Source organism: Anneissia japonica, unplaced genomic scaffold (genome assembly GCF_011630105.1).
Source record: "Anneissia japonica isolate Jap-2015-1 unplaced genomic scaffold, ASM1163010v1 scaffold287833_len2544123_cov190, whole genome shotgun sequence".
In the NCBI taxonomy this organism is placed as follows: Eukaryota; Metazoa; Echinodermata; class Crinoidea; order Comatulida; family Comatulidae; genus Anneissia; species Anneissia japonica.
This window is the reverse complement of record NW_022757233.1, coordinates 1697193-1710000: the sequence shown is the minus strand read 5'-3', so window position 1 is coordinate 1710000 and position 12808 is coordinate 1697193. Positions and strand designations below refer to the sequence as shown.

Below are 12808 nucleotides of genomic sequence, written 5' to 3'. Positions count from 1 at the left end.
TCTTCGCGTAGCCTTGCTTAGATTGTTTATATCAGGCTACGAAGCCTGCGCGCAGGTTAGATTGTTTATATCAGGCTACGATGTATCTACGAAGCCTGCGCGCAGGTAAAAGTGCAATATTTCACGACTGTACTGTATATACCTATATGCTTATATATGTTTTTACACTGCTGTTAGTACTCCATACTTAGGGTCGAAATCTATCGTGTCCACAGTATGGGCTAACAAGAGGAAATCGAGGCAACCGTTTCTAAGAGTGATTCTCCGACGTTATTTATGAAGAAATCATACTTGTCTAAAGCGTCATTTGAAAGGCATGACCAAGCATGTTACACATCGTTGATCCGACAACAAAGAAAGGGGGGTACCCATTAATGCCTAGTCGCACTCTAGTTTTACATTACGAAAAGACGGCCAAAAACTTCAAAACTGCCAAAGATCGTGTGACTTTAATGGGATGCGTGAAAGCCAGTGGGATGTGCGAGATTCCATCAACGTTTGTACACAAGGCAGCAAAGCCAAGACGTTTTAAAAATGACCAAATCGGTCACCTCCCAGTGCACTATTTTAGTCAAAAGAATGCCTGGATGGATGCCGAGATCTTCAACGACATAAAGATCAAGCTGGAGAAAGCTTTTGAAGCGTTTACAATAGCAATGGAGTGGCTTGAGCAGAATGGCATGGATCCAATGCATGTACGGCAAGTGAGAAGATGGAGGGATCAGGCAGCTCTAATAAGAACAGCATCTTTGAAAAAGACGAAACTTCTTCAACTAGAAAAACGAAAATACAAAAAAAAAAAAAAAAAATACTCAAAACCAACGGCCCTTTTCAGGGCCACCATACAGTAATGCAAAAAGTGATTTGTCAGTTTCTGTCTATATTTTATTTCAATACCGATACAATAAACACACGCATCCAAACATCACAAAATAATGATGATGATGATGATATTGATGCAACGACGAAGACGATTGCAATGACGACAAATTTACAATCAACTGCAAAGTTGTTTTGTGTCTATAGACACGCTATTATAACCTGAAATCACGGGGACTTGGCAAGACGAACAACTAGCGTTGGTGTATCAAAGTTCTATCTACATCTTGTCTATTTTTCTACACTTTAGCTGGGTAGGCAATGACGTAATTTTGCACATGAACACTAGCTGATCGTCGTCTCGCTCAGTGCACATGGTTTTAGTTTGTCTCAGCACGCCCAGGCAACACCGCAGCTCTAGAAATGGAGGGAAATTAAACCTTTGCCGTATAGGTAATCTGACAATATTTCAATGTTTTTATTAAATATAGGATATAAAATGATGAATTAATACTGTACACTTAGACACATGGTTTTATTTGAACACTTTATTATGACATCGTAGTGATGAATAAAACACTAAACACATGGTTTTATTTGTAGGCCTAGGCCTACAGCTGTACACCTAGGCCTAGATATCATCGTTCGTTCATAGCATACCTTTATTGAGTGTTTACGTATGTATTAGGTCAAAGGTCATCACAAATGTAACCCAACCTCTATTTTACGAATCCCCTGATTTACGTACGCCCTTCGGTCCCGTACCGTACGTAAAAACAAGGTTCTACTGTAGTTGGTAATTAACTAGTACTATAATCTTTTTAATTTTTAAAATAATATCTAGATACTTGATTCTCTTGACGCAAATCCAGTTATTGTCTATTCCATCACATCAATAACAATTACTAACTACTATAATATATCAATGTTGTTATTTCTTCTGTGTTACCAATGTAGGCCTATTGTGAGTGTAGAGGGACTAACTTCCTGGTGTTAGTTCACTGAAGCATGCTCAAATATAGTGTACTGTACCTGTCAGTAGTCCCTCTGAAACAATAGGAAAGCATTGTTTATTTAAAATGTGTACAATCTGAGGGTAGGTTGCTAAAAAAAAAAAATCAGAAACCCCCCCCCCAAAAAAAAAAATCTGGAGCTCTAGCTACAATATAGGCTATGAAAAAAAGCATAATAATATGTTTCTGCCTTAGAAAACTACAGGGAATTGCAAAATTGAAAATAGAAGGATGCAAAATATATTTAAAATGGAAAAATTGTGAAAACACCTAAAAAGGGCGCAGAAATAAAGGGTTTTACAGTACAGCCATGGAGGTATAGAAAGTGATAACTAGTAGTAACTGCTTACAATGCCTTGGATATATTTTGTTTAAATAGCAGGCAAAATATTTGGAGAATAGGATATAATCAGGTACTTATAGACGAGTTGAGGGCTAGTGTTGGCTTGGCCTCGGCTTAATCCACAGAGAGAAAATCCGAATCTTAAATCTTTGCCTGTGAAATTGATTTTCTTGGCACTGGCAGTGAAAGTAATAATAAATATCTTGGGAGTACAATTTGAACTTGTAAAACTTTTTACATTTCACCTACTACATCGTAATTGAGTATTTTAGTTAAAGTTAGGCTTAACTAATAAGGGAGCATAGGACAAAACAAGAGTCAAGTTTACTAATAATTCACTACAGTACTTATAACAGGGTTCATATGTTTTTAAACAAGCAAATTTCCAGGACAATTCCAAGGACATTCCAGGTCAAATTTTCCGAATTTCAAGGACTCATAATATCTCTTATTACTATAATTTTGTAGAACAATTTGCCAATTTTACAATTGATTATACAACATGCATGCTGTACTAATTTTAATTGCAAGATGTTCTTATGCATATTTTTATTTAAATTAATTTAGTTGTTTCCATATCACAGTAAAGACTGTTGATTGCATATTAAGTTTTACTTAAATCTAGTTCAGAGGCGATAGATCGGTGTCTTTTTCTCACGCTCGTGGGAAATTCTGCTTGTCTCACACGTCTGCTAATAAGCAAAGGAATTCATCCCACAAGTGTGGCAAGTAAGAGAGCCCACAGTTGAACTACAGCAGACCCAATTCTCTGCTAGGCAACAAAAATGTGCGCGTACAACATGGTCTTATCGCTAAACCTGTCGGTGATTTTGTGGTACCGGTGTGTCAGTAATAACTTGATTCCATTGTGACCCCTCGGTGGAGTGTACGCCTGTTCAGGGCTATTCAACAATTTACATGAAAAAAGCTATAGCGATGTTGACATTGCTAATCAATATAAATATAGGCCCTCGGTGTCCTAATCTCCTTTGTTTTGGGTACACGTTGCAGAGATCGTAATTGTTATTTCATACATTTCATATATATTTATTGGTCATTAAAATGTTGAAACTTAAGCAAAGATTGCTTAAGTATAATAGCTGGCAAGACCACTGAACATATTATGAAGATATCTTTTGGTTGTAAATATCAAAGAGGATTATTTGAAAGATAATTTGTTATCCAAACTTATTATTACTTGTGGGTAGCCATCACGATTTGCACAAAAAATGATGTTCTGGTGGTGGTATGCATTCAATTGTTTGTTTGTAAGAATGTTCATAAAAAAGGATTTCAAAAACATCAAGAAGATCCTCCTATGCCTCTCTATTGTTTAACCTAGGAGGGGGAAAAGTTAATTTAAAAGTGCCTAGCCTAGGCCTAGGCCCCTAGGGTAGTACTAGGTAGTACAGCAGAGTTGTACAACTGGTGTAGAAAATTAATCAAGTGTAAGATGGCCTAGGCTACTCTGCTGATGAAAGATTGTCAAGCCCTAGGGCCTATAGAGAGGCCGCGATAAAAATAACAATAAAACACACTTCAGATGACCAAACACTATATAATAATGATGTATAATATTTTAAAATAAAAAAAAATAGACTCACCTCATATCACTTACTATCTCCGTTCTGACTGACACTGTTCCGACAAACAATGGCGTCTGTGCACCGCTTAACACGCGGTTTGAGTGAGTCAGTAATGTCGATCTCACAATTCACACATGCACGAGCTCTCTCTCGATCATCTCCCCTCTCGCGCGAGGGAGGACCAATAGAGATTTAGTGGCCTGGGTAAACTACGGTTTACCTCATGAATATTTAAAGCGTTGGTTAATTTTGTTCGCTCTATTCGAATTTATGTTTTCAAGTCCTAAGAAAGGTCTGGGATAGCTAGGTAAACAAGTATTACTCATTGTCAAGGATTAGGCCAAACTTTGATTAGGCTGGGTTACGGCCCCCTAGCTAGGCCTGCATTATAATAATAATATATAGCCTAGGCCTACATTATAAAATAATAACGCTAGTTAGGCCTACGGCCCTACTCTACTGGCTGGGCCTAGCTAGACTTGGCCTATCTAAGCTTAGCCTAGCCTAAATAGAGATTTAATTAAGTAGCCTAGGGCCAGGCTAGGCATACAAGGCCTAACTAAAATAAAGAAGCCCAGCAGTAGCTAGACACAGCCTAGGCCTAGCTAGTTCAATAATGAAAGGGTTGGGGGCTGCCCTACCTAATCTCATAGGCCTATAGCCTAGGCTAGTATGTACTGGGCCAGGCCGGCCCTAGCTAGCAAGGCAAGGGTCATGTCAAAGGTCCAATTTATTTAACTGGCATTTTTTACACTGAAGGTTACAACAAGCAGAATTTGACTCGATCAACTCGACCCCACAAGTCAATTCGGCCCCAAGTCAACTTGCGGCCCCAAGTCAACTCGCGGCCCCAAATCAACTCGCATCCCCAAGTCAACTCGCATCCCCAAGTCAACTCACGGCCCCAAGTCAACTTGGGGCCAAGTTGACTGGGGCCGGGTTGACCGGCTTTCAACAAGCAAGCTAGGCCTAGGCCCTAGTTATGGATGCAGTATTTACTGTAGTAGTTTACTACAGTGAGCTTGGACTTGCACATGTGATATAATACCAGTATTCCTTTTAGGCCTATACCATTTATGCTCAATTTTAGTGTAGTATTTCATTTACAGATGTTTGCCATTCTTATTATTTACCACAGGGTGTTTTCCACTAATAGAAAAGTAAATAGCAAAAATAGTAGGCCTAGGGCCTAAATACCTTAAAAAGACAATTCAGAATTAAAACTAACAATTAATTTTATTCAGCCTGAAATAGGATTTAAAAACAAAATCTGGCATGCGGGCTGCACTATGCCAAACAGTGCAGCCGCACCGGCGCTCCTTCACTCTTCAAAACGATACAAGGAGAGCAAAAAATAGTGCTGCTTGATTTACCATGGAACTAAATAAAATGACAAAAATTGTATTTTGAAACATTGTTAATTATCAAAATCGGTTGAATTTTGCATTAATCTAAAGATAAATCATATTTACATTTGATAAAAGAATGTTTATTTACGTTGATTTCATGTGAGACATTTTTTTTTCCTACCAACGTTCAGTGGGCATTTGGCCACAATTTCCCCCTCACAGATTTTGCAAAATTATGAGGAGAGGCAATAGAGTATGATACTTTCTATCCCTGGCCCGCATCAGGGCTCTACCCCTCGACCCCACTGGGGGACCCAGCCTCCACCTGGGCCCGGGCAACTATTTTGAGGTGGTATATATTTTTGTTAGTTTAACAAAGTTCATTAATTTTACTTGTTTGAAAGATTAATAATTGGTGATTTTGCAGACAATAATGTCAAAACGGAAAATTGCTGGTGGTGATGAGACAGAGCTGGGATCATTTTCGGAGTATTCAAAGCGGAAGGTCCGGTTCAATGACAAGGAAGAAGCGAAAGAAGGTCTAGCTACCGGGAGAGGTGAACAGAGTGAAAAGTCAAGCCGTTTTAATGAGAAACATTCACTTGACAGTGATGAGGAAGACAATACAGCTGATCCTTCTGCTTACAACATAGATGAAGGTGACCTTGTTGAAGGTAAATGAATATTGCATCGGTAAAGATCCACAAAAGTTTGGGCAGGTGCTGCTGCTTGACCATATAGTGTTGCGATAAATAATATCTACTGTAATACTTGTTATTAAAATTATTTTTTCAAATTTTTTGTGTAAATAAATGATGAGTGGCAGCCAAAAATGCATCTTTTATACTAATTTGACTTTTTACATTTTGTGTAAAAGCATCCTGAGAGATTAACATAAGTCACTATATTATTAAAAACCTATTTATTAATATTATTATGAAATTTCTGAGATTTGATCAATGATTTAAACTACTTGTTTGTAAAGTAAAGTGTATCAATACTGTAATAAGACAAATGTTTATTTCCATGATTATCCAGGTGTTGTATACATCAGAGATGAACTGATTTACAGGACACACAGCTGTGTTCTGTAAATGCCTATCATAACACCGCTACAAACATACGATAGTCATAAAATATAAAACAATTTTCCTATCCCAATTATGAATATAGTAGTATAAAAGTAATGGAAGTTACCTGAAAGTATGTGGTTCAAAAACAGTTTTATAGTACTTCCAATGTTGAAATATTGTACAGTAATTCCCACTAAAAAAACCAAAAGACACTAAATAGCTGAGAAGCATACAAGTAGTACTGCATACTAGTAGTCAATGGCTAAGCATTCAATTCCTCTATGGAGCAATTGCTTATTAATTTGTTTAATCATTGTGCATTGCTACATTAATTTATTACAAATTTAAGCTTTATACTGTATATGGATCAGAAAGTATGCAAATCATGAATCTTGTCAGTGGCAGACCATCAAGATAAGCAAGGTATGCTCTGCATACCCAAGCATAAAACTTCAAAGAAATTATTTTATTGTGCCCTTTTTTCATTTTATTTAGTATTTATTGGCCAAAGTCTTTTATACCAACATTGATTTGTTTTGAGTTAATTGCTACTTTCATTGGAATGATACGATACGAGAAGCTTTATTGCAATTTTATCATATAAAATTGAAGTTGAACAATATCTAAGTTTTATTAGTTTTTCAATCTTAAGACCTTTTGGTATCCTAGGATAGCGTGCCTATCGCGTCATACACTCTTCTGCTTAGAATTTCTGCATGGTTGGTTTTCAATACTGTATCTGCCAACACCTGAATGCCAGTCAATAGAATTGAACTACTACACATAATTACTGACTAGGTTATAAGGAAGGTGTTTATTCCAAATTCTGCTATGGAGGGACATTTATTCAAATAAATACAGTATTTGTATTTTAGCTTTATAGAACGCAGTGTTATGACTGTAGGCTATTAGATTTCCAACTAGCAGCCCTAGCATACCCTACATTTTACTATACGGTCTGCCACTGAATCTTGTCAACTCTCTAAGCATTGCTTAGTTGTAACTTGTACAAATAATAATAATCAGAGGCGGAATTAGGAGGGGGGGCCCTGACACCCCTCCCCCTTTTGGAATGTCAAAAAAAAGAAAGAAAAAGGAAAAATTGATCACCCAAAACGCCTTAGATGTTATTTTCGGGCATCTAGAAAACAACAATTTTACAGGGCATGCCCCTGAACTCCTAGGGTGGTGTTATCTCGATCTGCCCCACTTTGAGATAATTGAGATAAAAACTTGGTTGACATTTAAATAATTAAACATTAATATTATAAAAATAAAATTTAAAAAAATAAATTAAATAAATAAAAATTATTACATTAACCCCCTTTTTTTTTTTATTGCAAAAGATTTTCGCTGTTTTAATCATCTTTTCTTTTAATTCTGTTCCCGCTTTTAATGTAAAGCGCATAGAGGTTTATAGCATTCTGCGCTCTTTAAAACTTAATTTATTATTGTTATTTCTGGCCCCAAAATCCCCCCTCCCCTTCGGACATCTCTGGATCCTCCCCTGATAATGATGAGTATGTAGTGGACAACCCAATACAATTGGGTTCCCAAAACCATGGTGGCAGCGACTGTATAATCTTCAGACACATATTCATCTCGAAGAGCTGTCTGTAGCACCATTTTCCTTTCTGCATATATTGTTTATTTCTCTGAGGTTTTTTATATTATATACTAACAGATTAAACCGTTGAAAAAAATAAAAGTGAAAACTCCTTGATTTATGTTAAATTACAAATTTCAATTGACCTGTCAAGCCCCTTGACCATGTGACTAACTGCTAATAAGCCATTTCGTAGTTTTAACTGCGCATGTCTGTAGTGAAAATCAATCAAAATAAACAATCATTTAACACACACACAGCATATGCCTTCAAATAGGCATGGCCTTTTGTAATCATCTCAATGTTATGAAGCTATAAGACCCAATTATCACCCTCCCACATGTCTTGTATTGTATTGAAAAAAAAAATTCTTATTTATTTTTGACTAAATAATTAGTAGATATTGTTTGTACTGTATTATGTCAATCTTGTATTTTACTTTGAATATGAATGCACCAGCAAGCAACCCATTTGTCTTTATGAAAATAAAAAGCCTAGCCTTGATATGGTCAATGGTCAATGATCATATATTTATATAGATAGGGTTAAAAACTAATATTTTTATAGGGCCTAAGTAACAGTTCATTAATTGATGCAAGTATACTTTTGACTATGCATCACATCACACTTAAGATCTGTTTCCATAGAATCGCTCACCCTATCAGCGACTGTCGACGACAGCTGTCGGGAGGGTTGAACCTGGTTCAATTTTGCCGATTGCGTCAGGGCAGCTAGCAATGCACCCTGATTCGCCTGCAACGTAATCGGCAAAGTTGAACCAGGTTCAACCTTCCCGGCGACTGTTGCCGATAGGGTGAACGATTCTATGGAAACAGAGCTTTACTGATCTCAGACAATGTTGAAGGCCGCATTAAGTCTTAGGCCAAGATAGGCCTAGCCTATGTTGAATGATTGTTTATGTTGAAGGCCGCATTAAGTCTTAGGCCTAGATAGGCCTAGCCTATGTTGAATGATTGTTTATTGTTGAAGGCCGCATTAAGTCTTAGGCCTAGATAGGCCTAGCCTATGTTGAATGATTGTTTATGTTGAAGGCCGCATTAAGTCTTAGGCCTAGATAGGCCTAGCCTATGTTGAATGATTGTTTATGTTGATTGACCTTCACTATGGACATGCGCTGTTAGAACAATAAAGTAGTAGTAGTAGTCTGTAGTTGACCACTACATTGCATTAATTCAATATACAATATTTTGGATTCATAGGTTGTGAAGACAGAACACTGGAGTCTGAAGGAGGTATGAAATTGACACCGTTCAACCTCAAAGAGGAAATGCAAGACGGCTACTTTGATAAAGAGGGAAACTATTTTGAAAAGAAAGAGGATGAAATTAGAGACAGCTGGATGGATGAAATAGATTGGGTGAAGATAAAAGAACGAGAAGGAGGAGAAGAGGGTGCGAAACAAAAGGATGAATCAAAGATGGGAGGAACTGATCAGGATGAGGATGTAGATGAACTTGTTATTCTGAAAGACATATTAGTTTTCCTTAAACCTGGAGAAACTGTTTCTAAAGCAGTCCGTCGCTTAGGAGGAGGAAAGCAATCGTCAGATAGACGTTGGCAGAACAAGAAAAACAAAGAGAGAGGGAAGATTGCAACTGATGCAGCTGTGAATAAAGACGAAATGTTGAAGCTAACTGAACTTGTAGATGAACTTGTTGCCAATGGCAACTATGAGGTGTATCAATACACCTATGAAAAAATTAGTCATTTACTTGAAGCAAAGAAAAAGAAGGAGACGAAAAGAAAAGCTGATGCTTTTGATATGTTTGCTGATGATGTTGACGAAGAAAAGTTAAACACATATAACCAGGATGGTAAGACTTAATCGTATTTACACAGCGCAGCAGTTGCACATTACAGCCACATTGTTTGATCAGAATGGATATTTTTGTCGCTCAATAGTTTCGTAAATTATAGAAAATAATTTGATGCTATTAGTGAAATACACACAATGGAGAATATAATAGGATCTATTTTTCTGCCTCTGAAATGTTGATAACGCTTGTACAGCTGTTGCGCTTTGTGTAATTATTGGCTAATTATAATCTGTTTAATTTTATCTATCACACCATCACGACACAGTATGTTATTTACAAAATGGGAAATATTGATTATTAATTAATAAACATCATTGCTTATATCCTTGTTCATAACCATACTATTTGCCATAAACTCAGGCTACTAATTTTAGCCCCCCCCCCCCTTTTGTACATAGTGTTAAAATTTTAAAGCTTGTTCTTGAGCCAATACTGGGATCATTCAAAATGAATACTTCTTCTAAACATGTAAATATGCATCAGTACACGTTATACATAATAGGCCTAATAGAACACATAGACCTAAGCGTGATTTAAATAAAATTTAATCCATAAATCTCAGGCCAGGTTTTTCAATATATAGAAATGTGATACTGTATGTTTCAGTTTGGTTTTTATCCTTTTTCAAGTTTCTTTAAAGTTTTGTTTAATAATAGTACTCCTAATAGTAGTAATAATAATAATACTAATAATAATGATGATGATGATGATAGTGATAATTGATAATAATATTTAAATAACACTAAAAAGTGAAGAAAATAGTGATAAATGCGAAAAAAAAAAGTTGTGATTTGTTGATCATAATTATTATATTATAGTTGAAGCTTAATAAGCTATACAGGGTAGTTAGATCCCTGATAAAAAATCATGAGAAACTTGTTGGTGTTTCATTTTGATTATATAATGGTGATGTGATGATGAATTTTACTACACAAAAGTGTCATTTCCGGCCATCTAGAGGTACAATTTCCTCAAATTTTCTCACCGGGCTGAGGTGGTTGTGACATCACGGTTTTGATGTATGTATAATACAAACTCAAAGACAATGTTTTTAAGCTTTGTTTTCCATGGTATATCACACACACATTAATAAGATCTCTATGGTTGCCAACAATCCCTGATTTCCCTGATCATGAGAATTTTTTTGGTGCTTCATTTTGACTAATGGTGATGTGATGATGATGAATTTTACTGTCATTTCTGGCCATCTACGTACTATTTCCTTAAATTTTCTCGCCTCAGCTCCAACCACGGTGGGTCTGAGGTAGGTGTCGACTCAAAAAATGTCCTCCTCCACCTTTCAAAACAGATCTGTGCCCTTCCCTTGGTATGACATTAAACTCCATCGAGTCGGCACCTGATTCAGAGTATGTCTTAGTGACTGCTGTGGTGAGGGTCCATACATTTGTTTTTAGGATGTGATCTGATTTTCCATGCCCATTTTTCATGATTATTACTATTTTGGATAAAGAATGTTTTGAGCAGAGGTGGATTAAAGGCCTGTTCCCTCCCCTCAAAAAAAGAAAAATATAATCAAAGTTATGTATGAGAGTGTAATTTCCGGCCATCTAGAGATGCCCTAATCATAAATTATCTTACCTCAGCCCCAACCACGGTGGGGCTGAGGTGGGTGGTTCCTCAGTCTGTGAAACTCCCTCCCTTTCGAATTCCTGGATCCACCACTGTTGATTTATTATATAATTATTGTTGCGCTTATTTATAATGCGTCCACTTTATCCTCTCAAAACAGTCCTAAGAACGTTCAGGGTGCGCTACTTCATGGGGGGTTGGACCCCACCGGGTTCCCGCGTAATTCGCATAATGGCTTCCCCCCTTTCAAAATCCTGGCTACGTCCCGGTGTCCGACAGGTGGGCAGTGGACCCTCGCTGACACCGCTAGTGTGTTGGATGACCACAGAAAAACCATATCTTCAGCTTTAATTGAATGTTTTAATCTATATTTTCCTGTCTAGATTTGAATGGAAGTGAGAAGAGTCAAATAGCAATTGATGAAGTATTGTGGGAGTATAAATGGGAAGACAAGGACAATGCAGAGATTCATGGTCCATTTAGCAGTACCCAAATGCAGGAATGGGTGGACAAAGACTTCTTCCCTGATGGAGTGTTAGTCCGCAAAGTTAATTCGGGAGCAAATTTCTACACGTCTAAACGAATTGACTTTGACTTGTATACATAATTTTCTTCTAGGTAAAATGAGCCTTATGAACAACTTGCTATATCAGCTCTCCAGAGTAATATTAAATAATATTATTACATTTGATTTTACACATTTCTAAACTTTTTAGACTTTAAGCTACGTTCACATCAAGCCCGGATTCCGGAGAAAAAATCATGAAAAATGGGTTCAGCAATAAAGAATAGGACCGTCCACATCAAATTCATACGATTTCTAATCCAGACCGATGGATCTGAGAGCCATTTGTATCCTGAAATCGTACGTTTTTTTTTCCATGGACCAATCAGCAACAAGCTTGGTTGGTTTGAACCAATCAAACACATACATACTTAAAACGAATAACCGTGTTACGTGCGCAATGTGAACGCAGCGTACAAAAACGTAGCAACTCACGTTTTTTTGTCCGGGCTCCGGACTTGCCTTCCCAAAACCAGCATCAGTAATCAAAAGTATTAAAATGATGGGTCATTTACTGGAATGATCTAATACTATTGCCAACCAAAGTTATGAGTAAAAGTATTACGGCTTCTCTATGCTAACGTACACACTACTGCCACATTCTTGTGCTAATTACTCTACTTACAATACTGTATACTGGTTTTGGAATGGCAAGCCTTAAATAATGTTTTGTTGCTCATGGCACCTGCAAAGACATACAGTAAATAGAATGCTGATACTTCAGGAGCACAGTTATAAGGCCCCATAAAAAAAATTATTAGTTTATCACCCATCAAAGAATAAAAAACTGATGAGGGAGGGAGGTTTTTTTGCCAACCTCCTACATTTTACCGATGTTCTCAAGTAAATCAATGGTTAGGGACACATATAAAAAGTCATAAGAATGGAATCAAATTTATATTCAAAAAATGTTTTTGTTGTACCAATAAACATATTTGCAAGAAATCCTGAGCTTTTCAAGTAAAAAAGAATTTCCCCAAAAGTGATAAGGGAGGGGTTGATAAACTAAAATTTTTTTATGGGGCT

The 12808-nt window shown here is 36.8% G+C and overlaps 2 protein-coding genes across 4 annotated transcripts in view; one reads left to right on the top strand and one right to left on the bottom strand.

Moving 5' to 3' along the window:
• LOC117124615 (piwi-like protein 1) overlaps positions 1-3928 on the bottom strand; it is a 33581-nt gene extending 29653 nt beyond the window's left edge. Inside the window, exon 1 of the mRNA XM_033270912.1 lies at positions 3780-3928. The gene's annotated coding sequence lies outside the window, so the exon portion shown is untranslated. The remainder of the gene's footprint in view (positions 1-3779) is intronic.
• LOC117124505 (CD2 antigen cytoplasmic tail-binding protein 2-like) lies at positions 3875-12641 on the top strand. 3 transcript variants are annotated; one of them, XM_033270733.1, is made up of 4 exons: positions 3875-3999; positions 5538-5784; positions 9010-9624; positions 11601-12641. In XM_033270733.1, the coding sequence occupies exons 2-4, from the start codon at positions 5544-5546 to the stop codon at positions 11822-11824; spliced, it is 1080 nt and encodes a 359-aa protein (XP_033126624.1). In that variant the 5' UTR covers positions 3875-3999; positions 5538-5543; the 3' UTR covers positions 11825-12641. The 3 variants fall into 3 exon arrangements, with proteins under 3 accessions (XP_033126624.1, XP_033126623.1, XP_033126622.1); XM_033270732.1 differs by having other exon boundaries at positions 3920-4053; XM_033270731.1 differs by having other exon boundaries at positions 3930-4068.
• Positions 12642-12808: the final 167 nt, after the last annotated feature.